Source organism: Elgaria multicarinata, chromosome 5 (assembly GCF_023053635.1).
Source record: "Elgaria multicarinata webbii isolate HBS135686 ecotype San Diego chromosome 5, rElgMul1.1.pri, whole genome shotgun sequence".
NCBI classification, from domain to species: Eukaryota; Metazoa; Chordata; class Lepidosauria; order Squamata; family Anguidae; genus Elgaria; species Elgaria multicarinata.
This window is the reverse complement of record NC_086175.1, coordinates 42,304,293-42,317,399: the sequence shown is the minus strand read 5'-3', so window position 1 is coordinate 42,317,399 and position 13,107 is coordinate 42,304,293. Positions and strand designations below refer to the sequence as shown.

General features: G+C 39.7%; 1 protein-coding gene across 3 annotated transcripts in view; it reads left to right on the top strand.

The window, feature by feature from the left end:
* NCK2 (NCK adaptor protein 2) overlaps window positions 1-11,534 on the top strand; it is a 74,547-nt gene extending 63,013 nt beyond the window's left edge. For all 3 annotated transcript variants that reach the window (XM_063126217.1, XM_063126219.1, XM_063126218.1), the window contains one exon: window positions 8,351-11,534. In XM_063126217.1, the coding sequence (XP_062982287.1) occupies window positions 8,351-8,545 (195 nt within the window). In that variant the 3' untranslated portion in view covers window positions 8,546-11,534. The remainder of the gene's footprint in view (window positions 1-8,350) is intronic.
* The last annotated feature ends 1,573 nt before the right edge of the window (window positions 11,535-13,107 follow it).

Below are 13,107 nucleotides of genomic sequence, written 5' to 3'. Positions count from 1 at the left end.
ATCTCCGTTTTCATGTGTGCCTGCTTCGTGCTTCCTTGCTTTATTTATTTATTTTAAAACAAATCAGATGATGGAACATAGTGTGCAGTGCCAATAAAAAGAAAGCAGTAAGAATATTTTGTGAGAGTTACAATTCCAAAGCATAATTAAAGCTTCTGCAAATCTATCTGGAGTCCTCTCTTCTTGCAGGTTCCTATAAAAGGGATGGTAGAAGGTAGATTGGGATCTGTTGGTAGATCTCTGGGTGATTTGCACTAGAACAGAACGGCTTTCTGCCACTACCACCCATCCCTGCAACACTTCTAGTGCAGCTAGAAGAGCAACAATAACAAGTAAAATTACAAGTAAAAAACAAAATAACTTCGCCATGGCTGGCAAAGATGCTAACTATTTCTCTCTCTGCTTCATTGTGCTTTCTATAAGAATATAAGAACAGCGCAGCTGGATCAGATCAAAGGCCTATTTTAGTCCAGCTTCCTTTTGCCCACAGCAGCCAGCAGGATGTCTATGGGGAGCCCACAAGTAAAAGCCCTTTGCTGCTGTTTTCCCAAGTAACTGGCATGTGGTTTCTGATCCTGGAAGGTAGTATATACCCTTCATAATTAATAGCCATTGATAGTCTTATCCTCCATAAATTTGTTTGTAAGGCATCCACTTTGGTGGCCAACGTCACATCTTTTAGTAGCCAGTTGTAGAGTTTAACAAAACACCATATACAGAAGTCCTTCCTTCTTCTGTTCCGAATTTCCCACCTTTCAGCTTTATTGGGGGACCCCAGGTTCTAATATTATGAGGCAGGAGAAAAATCTCTCACTTCTATCATGTCCCACCTTACTCACCTTTCTCCTAATCTAAATAGCTCCAGACGTTGTACCCTTTCCTTATAGAAGAGTTGTTCCAGCCATCTGATCGTTTGGTTGCCTTTTTTGGTACCTTTTCTACCGCTACCATATATATCCTCTTTGAGGTACGGTGTTAGCTGAATATAGTATTCCAAGTGTGCTCACAACGTTGTATGTGCTTTCACTGCGATCCCTTTTCTGACGATCCCTCACAGCACCTGCACACTGTGATGGTGTTTTAGTGAGCTATCCACGACGATCCCAAGGTCCTTTCATGATCAGTCACTACTAGCTCAGCCCTCATGTTGTGTATGTGAAATTTGTCACTTTATTGCCCTTTTACCCAGTTAGGAGCTCATGGGGTTCAGTAGGGAATTGGCTCTGTGCACTGAGCCAGAATTTGTCACCTGGCTTTTTTGTAAAAACAAACAACCACACATCCCACCAAAGAAAAACCCTGATCTGCATACCGCCCTCTTATAATATTTTAACTTCATCAATAAAACCATACTCATTCATACAGTTTTCCAATGGGAAACTTCCAATTACTTGAAGTAATTAGTTCAAGTTCATGATTTACAATTACGTTTTTACATGTCCCCATAAAAATTGTTTCAGAATTATGCAACATAGTAATAGTAATATTGAGATGCTGCATAATTCTCAAATATTACTTATGGGCTATTTAAAAACATAAAAATAAATCATAATGCCTCACACAAAGCTCTCAGTAACCCATACAATAACCCTGAGAGGTAGATAACATCACCTTCCCCTTTTATAGATGGGGGTGAGAAAACAGTAGTTTGCTAAAGCCATCTGGTGATCTCATGATTGTGGTGGGGATCATTGACTCTTGCTCATACTTTGTGCTCTACGCCAGATCCTGAAAACATAACCTACAACAATAATACAATTAAAATGTTGCCTTTGTCACCCTCAGTACTTTACTTCCTTTTTTAGTCTCTGGCAATGTTCTAAGTCAATACTCAGTTATTAGGCAACCGAGCCTTCCTATGAAATTTTAGACACAGAAGACTGTCAGGCGGCCAGTTGTGGTTCCAAGTCCCCAAATCTGCTTTCAAGTAACTTCTGGGTTTTAGAAACTGCATGCAAAGCCTTATTACTAACCATGAATTCTCAGTTTCCTTTGCTGACTAATAATGTCCCTTGCATGTTCCAGTGCAGGAACAAGCAAAGTTTGGTTTCCCATATGATCATTCTGAAAATATTCAACACATTTCCAGACTGAGATGCATTTTGAACTGTATGGGACATTTGCTGTATGGGGCAAAGGTTTCATGAATTACCCTAAATATAAAAGCAAATACAATATTATTTGTTTAGTTAGTTAATTATAGGAGGTCAGGGTATGGTATACACTGGTAAGCCAAGAATCTCTCACTGCTCAGAGATAGAATATGAAGCTATAGCTGTATTCTTTATCAAAGAATATGGAAAAACAAGGTTTTATTCTACTTCACTATGGGGAACCTCTACCCTACCCCTTGTTGTACTTTCACTTCCGTCATCCCTGGCCATTGGCCATGCTGGCTAGGGCTCATGGGAATTAGAGTCTATCAGCCTCAGGAGGATCACTGGTCTTCACCCAGAATCACTTCTACTGGGGGGTGGGGGAGACCAAAAAACCTCAAGCTGTCATTGCTAAGAGAAATTAAACATTCATTTATATAAACATTAAAAAAAAATATATTGACTGAGTCGATGGCGTTAGTGCTGTGTTTCTCAACCTGGTGTGTTGCACTACAAATACCATCATTCCCATCAAGCATTGCCCTGCATAAGCTAGACAATGCATAAGCCAAGCTGGGGAAGGCTGCACCAGAGCATGCCATATTCAATGTGCAATTCATTGCTTGCCACATGAGGAAATAATTGAAGCGTATATTGATTAGTGCAGGGGTCAGCAGCTTGTGGTTCTCCAGAGGTTTTGGCCTAGCTCCTAACAGCTCTAGCCAAGGTAGCCTATGGTGCAAGATGATGATGAGAAAGCATGAGCTTTTTCCACGTTTGTAAATGTAAAATGTATACATGTGGGCTTGGTTGCTGATTGTGAATTTTGTTGCATCTGATCTGTAATGTTCAAGTACTTCTACATGTACGTACCGTTTTATTCTGTAGCAGGAGGAAGGGAGAGAGAGAAGAGAACATCACTTCTGTATAAAATTGCATTGGATAAGTTAATATTAAAAATATGTTGCTACTGTAATTCTTTGTTGTTCTCAAATAGGATTTTTACTGATTATTTTGAATCTAAGGTGACTTGAACATGCTCAGAAATTAGCCTTCGGAATATGCCATTGCAGGTCTGCTTTTGGAACTAATTTTTGGGAAATCTTAGAGAGTAGGGAAGGGGGAATAGAGTGCTCTGTCAGTAATCTTGTACTATTATAACTTCCTGTGTCAATTTGGAAGACAGGAGGCTGAGCAGCATATGGACTATTGATGTGATCCAGTAGGACGCCTTACAGGCTTATAAGTGGAGATGGGTTTCCATGCATGAGTTCAGATCGTGGAAAAGGATTGTGCTGGATTGGCAGAGCTGAGTCAAGAGGAGAGAGGGCAGACAGTAGGTTTAAGGACACATATGCATATCCCAAAGACTGTGAATGAAAAAGAAGGGGCATGACTAGACGAGGGGGGTGGAGGGGGATGATCTCGCGATATGATGATTGTGAGATCCTCCCCCTCAGCCTACATGCGACGTCCCAGGAGAACATCGTGCCCACCATTTTATTTTTTGTTTTGTTTTGAAGATGAGCGCTTGAGCGCAAAGGTAAGTCGTTTGTTTTTTTTTTAAAAAAAAAACTAGTCCCGCTCCCCACACCCCCAATAGCTGCATGGAGCTCCTGAGGAGCTCCACACCCCATGCCTGGGTCTCGGCTCCTCGTGAGGAGCCGGGACAAAAACAGGATGCTCGGCCACATGTCCCGTGGTCTCGGGATGATCCCGAAACCGCAGGAAAAGTTGGGATTAAAGGGTAGGGTGATGTCTTGGGGAAAGGGAGGGATCATCCCTCCCTGCTCCCGGGATCCCATGTGCATCATGTGGATGCACAGGGTCGATCCCAGGAAGATCCCTGGGATCTCGCCCTGTCTAGACATGCCCAAGGATGAGTTCTAATTTGAACAGAGGACAGACTAAGGAGCAAACTGAAAATAAAAATTCTAGCAAAAAACATTTCCTATAGAACAGTCAGCCTTATAAAGATTTCTTTTTTTGTGGGGGTGGGGAAGGAGGTTTATCTTGTCACTTCATCAACCTGCCTGTTTTTTGTATTGGTTTATCTTCTTGCAGGGTATTTATATCTTCACTGCTACTTTTACTACTTCTGTATTAGAAATGTACACTGTTTCCACTCTTCTTTCTCTGTCTGAAACTGTTCCCTTTAATCTGCTGCTGCTGTTGCTGTTGTTCTTGTACTGGTTTTTCTCACAATTTGATCTAGTAAGACTGAATTTGTGCAGTTGTTACAAGTATAATCAAGGAGAGGAAAGTCCCAGACACATCACTCTTTCAATAAGGTAGGAGTGGACAAGGCAATTATTTGTACTCTGTTATATCCACACACAATTTATATCAAGCAGGGAAAACATAACCTATGAATATGCAGGGTTTTACAAATGAATATAACGGGGTTTTTTAATAGTTAAACGTTGAACAGTACTGTCACACAGATTTCCTTAGCTGTGTCAATGTGGATGATGCAGATCAGCCCTGCACTACAGTGCAGACAACGTATTCAAGGTGCCAATTGTAGGCATTGAACCGCGGCAAATAACTAGTTCAGACGTGCCGTTAAAGAGCCTGTGAGCACTGTGTGCAGTTCTAGAGCTCTAAGCATGGGAAAGATTGCGTGCAAGCCAGCCAACTGTAGCAGCTATGTCCAGTGGGAAAAAGAGCAAAAATATCTGCCAAGAGCTGAAATGAAAAAGGCAAACAGAAACAAAATATAAAAATAAACACTCTTGGAACACGTTCAGGAAAGACAGCAGGGAATAACTTTGGACTGCATTTAACCTCTAGATAGTATACAGGGTGGCAGTGTTAAGTTTTCAGGCTTTAATTTAATTGACTATTTGAAGGAGGGGAGCACAAATAAGCCCAATGACTTTTACGTTTTCTTCATGTTTCCGGTGTTACTGAAAATATGGGCCCATAGTGAGGAAGGGAGTGGGAGGCTGCTATTATTTGGCAGCAGCTGTTTCAAGTTCTTCTGATCCTCGTATCTGGTGATGCTTCTCTCTAAAGAGGCCTTCTCTCTACTTTCCCCACCCCCTGCAAGGTATAAAGTCAATGAAAGAATGTCCACTTTGTAATGTGGCGGAAGGAAAAGTGATATATATGTGTCTATTTTTCGTGTGAATTTAAGTAGTGAATTGTAGACATGGAAAACGTTCATGAACTTCATCCAAGAAACAGGAAAAAACACACCTCTGTTCGATTTTCTATGTCTGCCTTGCAAGTGATTGGTCTGGAGCAGTTGCGAATCCCCTGCTCCACTCTCTTTTGAGTCCCCACCCCATCCCCTCCCTTTCGGGTGACTATCCGATGCTGGCATAGAAAGCAGCTTGTGGCATTGTACTTTGTTTTCCATGTCACTTTGCTGATGTGGCTGTCATAACGCTGCTCTGTGAAAACACAGTGCCGTACTAACATAGATCCTCCTGCAGGTCTGTCTGACTTCTAGTTTTGTTTATCTATAATGAATCTGACTTTTATTTATGAGATCAACTGTTCTAAGGATTTGGCAATACTACAGTACTAAGAGAGAGTACTAATGATGTTTAATACCCAGTCAGCAATATTTATTTATTTATTTATTGTATTTTTATACCGTCTAATAGCCAAAGCTCTCTGGGCGGTTTACAACAATTAAAACCATAAAAACCATTCAAAATATAAAACAAATAGTATAAAAGCATAATATAAAATGCACTATAAAACCACAAAAATATAGGGATGTATACAGAGGATACTCTTGTGGCAGGAGAAGACTTTTCACAGCCCTACTGTTTGACATTCTGTTATTGCCAGTTTTATTCATTTATTTCACCACTGTATGGCCTGCTTTTCAACCATTGTTCTCCAAGCAGGTTACAGTTAAAAGAAAAATACAATACTAATAAAATTACAACAATTTTGGGAGCCACTACCAAAAGACATTGTTCTCCCAGTTGGTGGAAGTCTGACTTTCACCTCCTTTAGCTGGAGATGGCCAGTGATTGAGATTCCTGAGGAACAGCAGTGTTGTAGCAAAAAACAAGAAAACTTTTGGCATCTTAAACACTAAGGCATTTATTGTGGCTCCAGCTTTCATTAGCTATACATATCAATAAAGACGAGCTGTACTTTTATTCAAAAAGACTAACAGTGCAAGAGAGAAGTATATCACGTTATAACCCAGAGCAAGAAATAAGGGCAAAGCAGAGAAAATCCAGTTAGAATTAATGTAACCCACTCCAAACTGGTAATGAACTAGCTAACCAAAATTACCTCTAAGAACTCACTCTCCCTCAGCCTGTCTTCCCTCACAGAATTGTTATGAAGATAAAATGGAGGTGGGGAACCATATACTATATATCAGCTAAGCTCCTTGAGGGATGGGTGAAATATAAGTGAACTAAGGGCACAATCCTAAGCATGTTCAGACAGAACAAAGTCCTGCACCTCCTAGCATCCCCAGCAAACATGTAAGACTTCTTTTCATCCAAACATGCAAAAGATTGCACCTTAAGAGAGGAAAGGGAAACAATAGAAAGATGTGGTTACTAGTTCTTTGCCATAGTATTCAGCTCTCAGATTCTATCTTTGCAAATGACACTTTTTATTTCAATACAAGTTTATATTTCATTCATAATTGTATCACATACATACAATCCTATATAGACTGTATATCTAATCTACAGTCATATCAAAATTACTTTCTAGTGGCCAATGATGCAGTTTTCCATACTTAAGATACACTTTCCATAATCAATCCTTTGTAACTTTAGTGATTTTCTAACAATAGAATTTGTTGCCAGAAAACGGCAGAGCTTCAATGTCAAACATTTTAGTTATTAAGATAAGCCTATACATTTTTGATGGTGTTTCTGAGCCATTTCCTTCCTAACTGATGTAAATATCCCTCTAGTGCCTTTTTTGTCTAGAATTACACTAGTAACTAATAGGTATTTGGTGTTACATTTCTTGTTCTCTGCATTGCTTCTAGACAGTAGTGCCTAGTGTACTTCAGTAAGAATGAGCCAGAAGTGTGTAAGCTGCCTAACAATTTGGGAAATGGGTTGGATGTGGAAGACAAAGTGTCTGGAATAGTCAGCTACAACCGGAGGGTCTAAATTACTGGAATTACCAGATTGCCTGGATAGGGTAGTGAAAAGCTCCACCCATGAAAGGAGTGTTATCCAAAATAATTGCTGGTAAATTTGATGTCACTGCTTTTTAGCAAAGAGCTGTATATAGCTCTCTGCCTCATTGTGAAGGTGGAGATAAAAGAGTTGAGATAATTCATAGGAAGTATAAATTAAAACTGCAGTCATGTTCATGAACAATCACCATAGAGAAATTAACAGTGATAGGTGCTTCTTAATAGCCTACACAAGTAGGCAGTCTGAGTAATTGATGGATCTTCTATGTTAGTCATCCAGTTCTTTGATGTTGATGATGATGATGATGATGATGGTGAAGAAGAAGAATTATAATAAAAACTCTTGGCAACCTATAACTGACTCAGAAATTAAAATTTAAAATAGCTTTCCTATTTCCTCTATTTCCTCAAACAACTAGCGCATGCATTGACCTTAATGAATAGACAGAGGGAATATTTAATTGGGCTACACAAAATAAATTGGGCCCAAAAATGCATATATGGAATTTCTAAAAATGAGAAATGGATTCAGTGCTTCTGACTGAAACACTGCATATCCTAAATTAAAGGGAGGGGGGAACAAGAGAAATTATATCTGCACAGTGCTCTTATTTGAGTGGTTTTTCCCTTTACAAGGTTATACATAGCACACAGGAGTGGTGGCGTTGGAAATCAGGCATTTGAAGCACTAATTCTTGAAGCAATTTCAGCATATCTGTTTTATAATGGAATAAGAGAAACGCATTACAATAATTACAGATAGTTGAACAGATTTACAAATGTTAAAAAAAATGTAAATAACTTGATATTGCATTTATTTGCTCTGTGACTTGTTGTAAAATTGTATGAACTGTTAGACATTTTCATGTGAATTATAGGTGAGAGAGGTGCTTTTTCACCACAAAGCAAGACAGGCCCTCTTGTGGCCATGGATTTAAATATCGTGCTGGTATACTTACACTCCTTCTGCATATGAGCATGCAGTAATGTTTCAATGCATCATAAGTTTTTCTTTTGACACATGTAGGTCTCTAGTTTGGGCACAGCAAATTTGCTAAGTTAAAATCACACTTTTGTATATTTCCTTTAAACATTTTCCTTTCCTTTCTCTTCACAGCCCAGTGACTTTTCAGTATCTCTAAAGGCATCAGGGAAGAACAAACATTTCAAGGTGCAGCTGGTGGACAATGTCTATTGCATTGGGCAGCGTCGATTTAATACTATGGATGAGTTGGTGGAACACTACAAAAAGGCTCCTATCTTCACCAGTGAACATGGGGAAAAGTTATATCTTGTCAAAGCACTTCAGTGACGTTGAAGATGGACTAGGCCTGCTGGGGGCCCTTATAACTTACAAGCCTTAGGTCCTGAATTCACTTTTCGAATGCAGAGCAATCTACACCAGTCTGAGACAGTCGACAGAGAGTGGACTCTTCCTAAAGCATTTGCTCTGTTGGATATATTCTCTTTGCCCTGCCCCCTCTTTTTTTTCTACTTTGTCTTTTTAAAAAATTTAGTTGTTTCACATTCCCCTCAGGTTGAAAATTTCACTTAAGTGGCCATTGCAAGCACTCGCTTTCTTCCCTGGGTTCTAAACTCCTCTCTTCTGTGTACGTTTACATAGTTAGTTCACATAAACGAGGGGAGTCCTCAATTTAAAACAGTGTTAAATTGTTCAGATAGCTCACGCTGGCGGAACGCTGGCAGAACTCATCGTTAAGAGACTGGGCACAGTTTGAATGCACTGAACCTGCAGCTAACTAAGTGAAATATAGTAGACATAACAGTTGTGGCTGTGAGTTCTGTACCTATTTCGCTTACCAAGTAGTATATTCCAGCAATTCCTAGTTTCTAGAAGCACTCTTTACACTCTCTACTCAACTATTACATTGCCTCCTTTGACTCTTGGTGAAGAGTACACTAACTAAGCATTTTGTAATAGTACTTCCTAAACTACTACGGTAAGATTGTAGTAAAAGAAAACTATCTAGCTTACTTCGACATGTAATTGCAACAGAAATGTTTCATTGAAAGTTGATTACTTAGAGAATCATTGAATTGTAATGGTTGAATGTTTTGGTAATCTACAGCCAAATGTGCCATCCACATAATGCTTTCTCTTCTTGCCCTTCTGCTTGTTTGAATTAAACAGTTATGTATTTAATTCTTAAAGTAATATGTATCTGTAGCTGATTGACACTAATACAGAAGTTTAATGAACATAACTAATTATGGGTGGGCGGGGCTTCCAACACATACATGCATACATATAATATATATAATATATATATATTTGCATTACAGAAAAAAATCAGGGTTTACAAAAGGTGGTGCGATTGGTAATAAGACAGACGGAATGTTATATGAAGAAATTGCATTTTCTTTTTCTTTACTTTTAACTTTCTTATGGTTTTAAATATAGTCTTGATGGCATTCCTGAACATTGAAAGGAAAAAAAAAGACCTTGATCCCAGAAACTTGCATACCCAGTTTTTTTTTGGATATTGTAATAAAAAAAAGGTATCATGTGAAGATGGAGTATTGACTTTATCCTTTGGTAATGGCCTTGAGATTGGTATAGCATGATGAAATGTGTTTTTAAAATTCCCCATTTATATATTGTGTAGGATTTGAGTAACTTGAACAGTTTGGGTAAAACAAATTGCTGATATCATTATTCTTTGTAATAATTCTTGACTTCATGAGCAGGTAGAATTTTATATGTATGGCCGGATGCTTTCTTTCATTCTTTTGAAATCTAATGCAATGTTGTGCTGGGGTTTCAGCAACCCTTTATAGTTGATTACTGCCCGTGTTAAAGGGCCTGTCACCTAGTAGGCTTTGCAGTTCTTTAACTCCTGTCAGCAATAGCCATTGTACACAGTGCTCTGTATCACAGAAGCAAGAAAATGCGTGAGATATCTTCTCAAGATTATGAAAAATCCTTTTGGCTTAGCTCTAATAGTATTGGGTGGCTTTAAAGGGGGAATAAACAAAATTCATGGAAGATGAGTCAATGGTTCTTAGCCATGATAGTTAAATGAACCGCCATGTTCAGAATTGGTATGTCTCTGACTACTGGTTGCTAGGTAGATCCTGAAGTCTTGTGAGCTTCCTGAGGGCATCTGATTGGTCACCGTGGCAAATAAGATGCTAGAAAGAGCCTGCAGGGCTGCTCTCACAGATTTTCGCTGTGTTGCAGTTATTGGAGTCTCACAATCATCTTAGAGTCTGGCCACATGTATATTTAGACACAGACATATTTAGGCCACAATAATTTATTTTGAATCACTTGTATTGACATCAATGGGAATACTCAGTATTTAGATGATTGTGGCATCCAGCCGTAGGCATCACTGATGCTAAATAGGCTTACATCCAAGTATGTACACTCCTTAGCTTATGTGCCACAGCTGAAAACATGCTCAGTTGCCAACAGCCAGGAACAAAGTCATTTTGAAGCCAAATCAGGAAGTTGCCCCTTTATTCTGACATCCTGTCTAACAGAAGCTGGTGGCAGACACTTGAGAATCAGTTGGCAAGGCATCCGTTTGTCCACAGCCACAGGCAGGTTTTTTCTCCACCTCCACCACTTAAAGACTGGCTTAAGCTCTACATGTATAATCACTTCATTTAAAATGACTCCAGCTCCTCTGATGTAACTGTAGTAGATTTCATCTATGAATGTCTAATGTATTTTGCATCTTATTAAGTGCGCGGCTGGCCTTAGCATGGTGGCAGATCCTCAGAAAACCATTCACTATGGATATAAAACAACAACAGATGCTTTCTTTGATTTTAAATGGTGTTACTTTTACGTTTACACACTTTTATTGTATTTATTTTCTTGGAGAGAAATAAGTGAACCCAACTCTTCTCTTTGGATTGTGATTTTAAACTTGAACAGTTTAAAATTGAACAGTCCAAGTAAGAATTCCAGTGGGAATGCTCAACGAATTGGATTGCAATCCACCAAAACTTTTTCATGCTCAAGCCTTGTTGAAATTTATTTCAATGGTGCTTGTGCATTTCCTGATGAATTGTACTCAACACTTAAAAAAAAAAATCTCTTTAGAGGTTAGAAAACCAAACCCTACAAATTGCTTGGGTCAAAAAGGTTGCAATAAGTTTTGTATAATGGATCTATATTCTTCATGTTGCTTACTATTTCAACACGAATCTGTTTGCCATTACTTATAAATGTGATGATGGAGCTCTTGACAGTGAGATGTGAAATTTTTTTCTTGACTGATAGCTTAATTTATCACACCTCAAATGCAAAAATAAATAGCTCAAATTATTCCTTCCAGTGGGTACCAGCTTGACTTTGTCAACACTGAATTCAGTAATTGAGTTGCACATTCATCAGACTTGTTTTAAGACATTTTGAAGTTACTTGCTACATTTTCTGGGTTTAATCTCAAAAGTGATTTTTTAAAAAACGAGTCTTCATAAAATATAGAAAACATTAATTCCAAAGGCTTTTTAAAGGTTGTTAAGGCATCATTTTATTTTACAAAAGGTGTACTGTGTTTCCATGGTGATGAAATAAGGTTCAGTCTTTGAAGTGGCACAGTCCTTTCATGCAGCTATACTACCGCATTTCTCAGACGTTGAGGTGGCTATTTATTTAAAAACATTTGTATCCTGCCCTATATCATTAAGATCTCAGGGCGGCCTACAGACAAAGCATACAGTATAAAACAATAAATATGCACAGCTAAAAACAAATTAAACGATGAACCAAGTTAAAACAATATGTAATTTAAAAGCAGTTAAAACAATGTGCCATCTTAGTGAATTTAACCATCAAAGGCTTTGTTAAAAAGCCATGTTTTTACTTGGTGTCGAAATGAAATCAGTGTTGGCCTCAGTTGGGCCTCCAAGGGGAGGGCATTCCACAGTCGGGGTGCCACCACAGAGAAAGCCCTCCCCCTTGTCCCGTCATAGCGTATATGTTGCGTTGGTGGGATGCGGAGAAGGGCTCCTCCAACAGATCTCAAGTCTTGGGCAGGCATCTATAAGAAGAGGTGCTCCCTCAAGTATCGAGGTCCCAACCCGTTTAGGGCTTTAAACGTCATTACCAACACCTTGAATTCCAACCGGAAATGTATAGGCAGCCAGTACAATTCCTTTAAGACCAGTGTTATGTGGTCTCTGTAAGATGTACCCGCCAGCAGTCTAGCTGCTGCATTTTGCACTAGCTGCAACTTCCGAGTCGTCTTCAAGGGCAGCCCCACATAGAATGTATTGCAGTAGTCTAATCGGGAAGTTACCAGTGCATGCACCACTGTGGCTAGGTTGTCCCTGCCCAGGAAAGGCCGTAGCTGGCAGATCAGCCAAAGCTGACCCCAAGTACTCTGTGCCACGGAGTCAACCTGGGCCTCCAGTGACAATGATGGACCTAGGAGTACTCCCAAGCTATGTACCTGCTCCTTCAGAGGGAGCTCCACCTCATCCAGAACAGGTTGCTTACCCAATTCCCGAACTCAGGAACCACCAATCCACAGAGCTTCCGTCTTATCAGGATTCAGCTTCAGTTTATTGGTCCCCATCCAGCGCATTACAGCCTCCAGGCACTGGTCCAGCACCTTCACAGCCCCAGCTGACTCCGACGACAAGGAGAAGTAGAGCGGAGTATCATCAGCATACTGATGGCACCCAACCCCAAAACCCCTAATGACCTCACCCAATGGCTTCATATAGATGTTGAACAGCACGGGGGACAGAATAGAACCCTGTGGCACCCCACAGCTTAATTGCCATGGGGTGGAACAGGAATCCCCCCGATACCACTATCTGGAATCGGTTCTGCATGTAGGAGTAGAACCGCTGTAACACAGTGCCTCTTGCTCCCATCTTGCAGAGCCGATC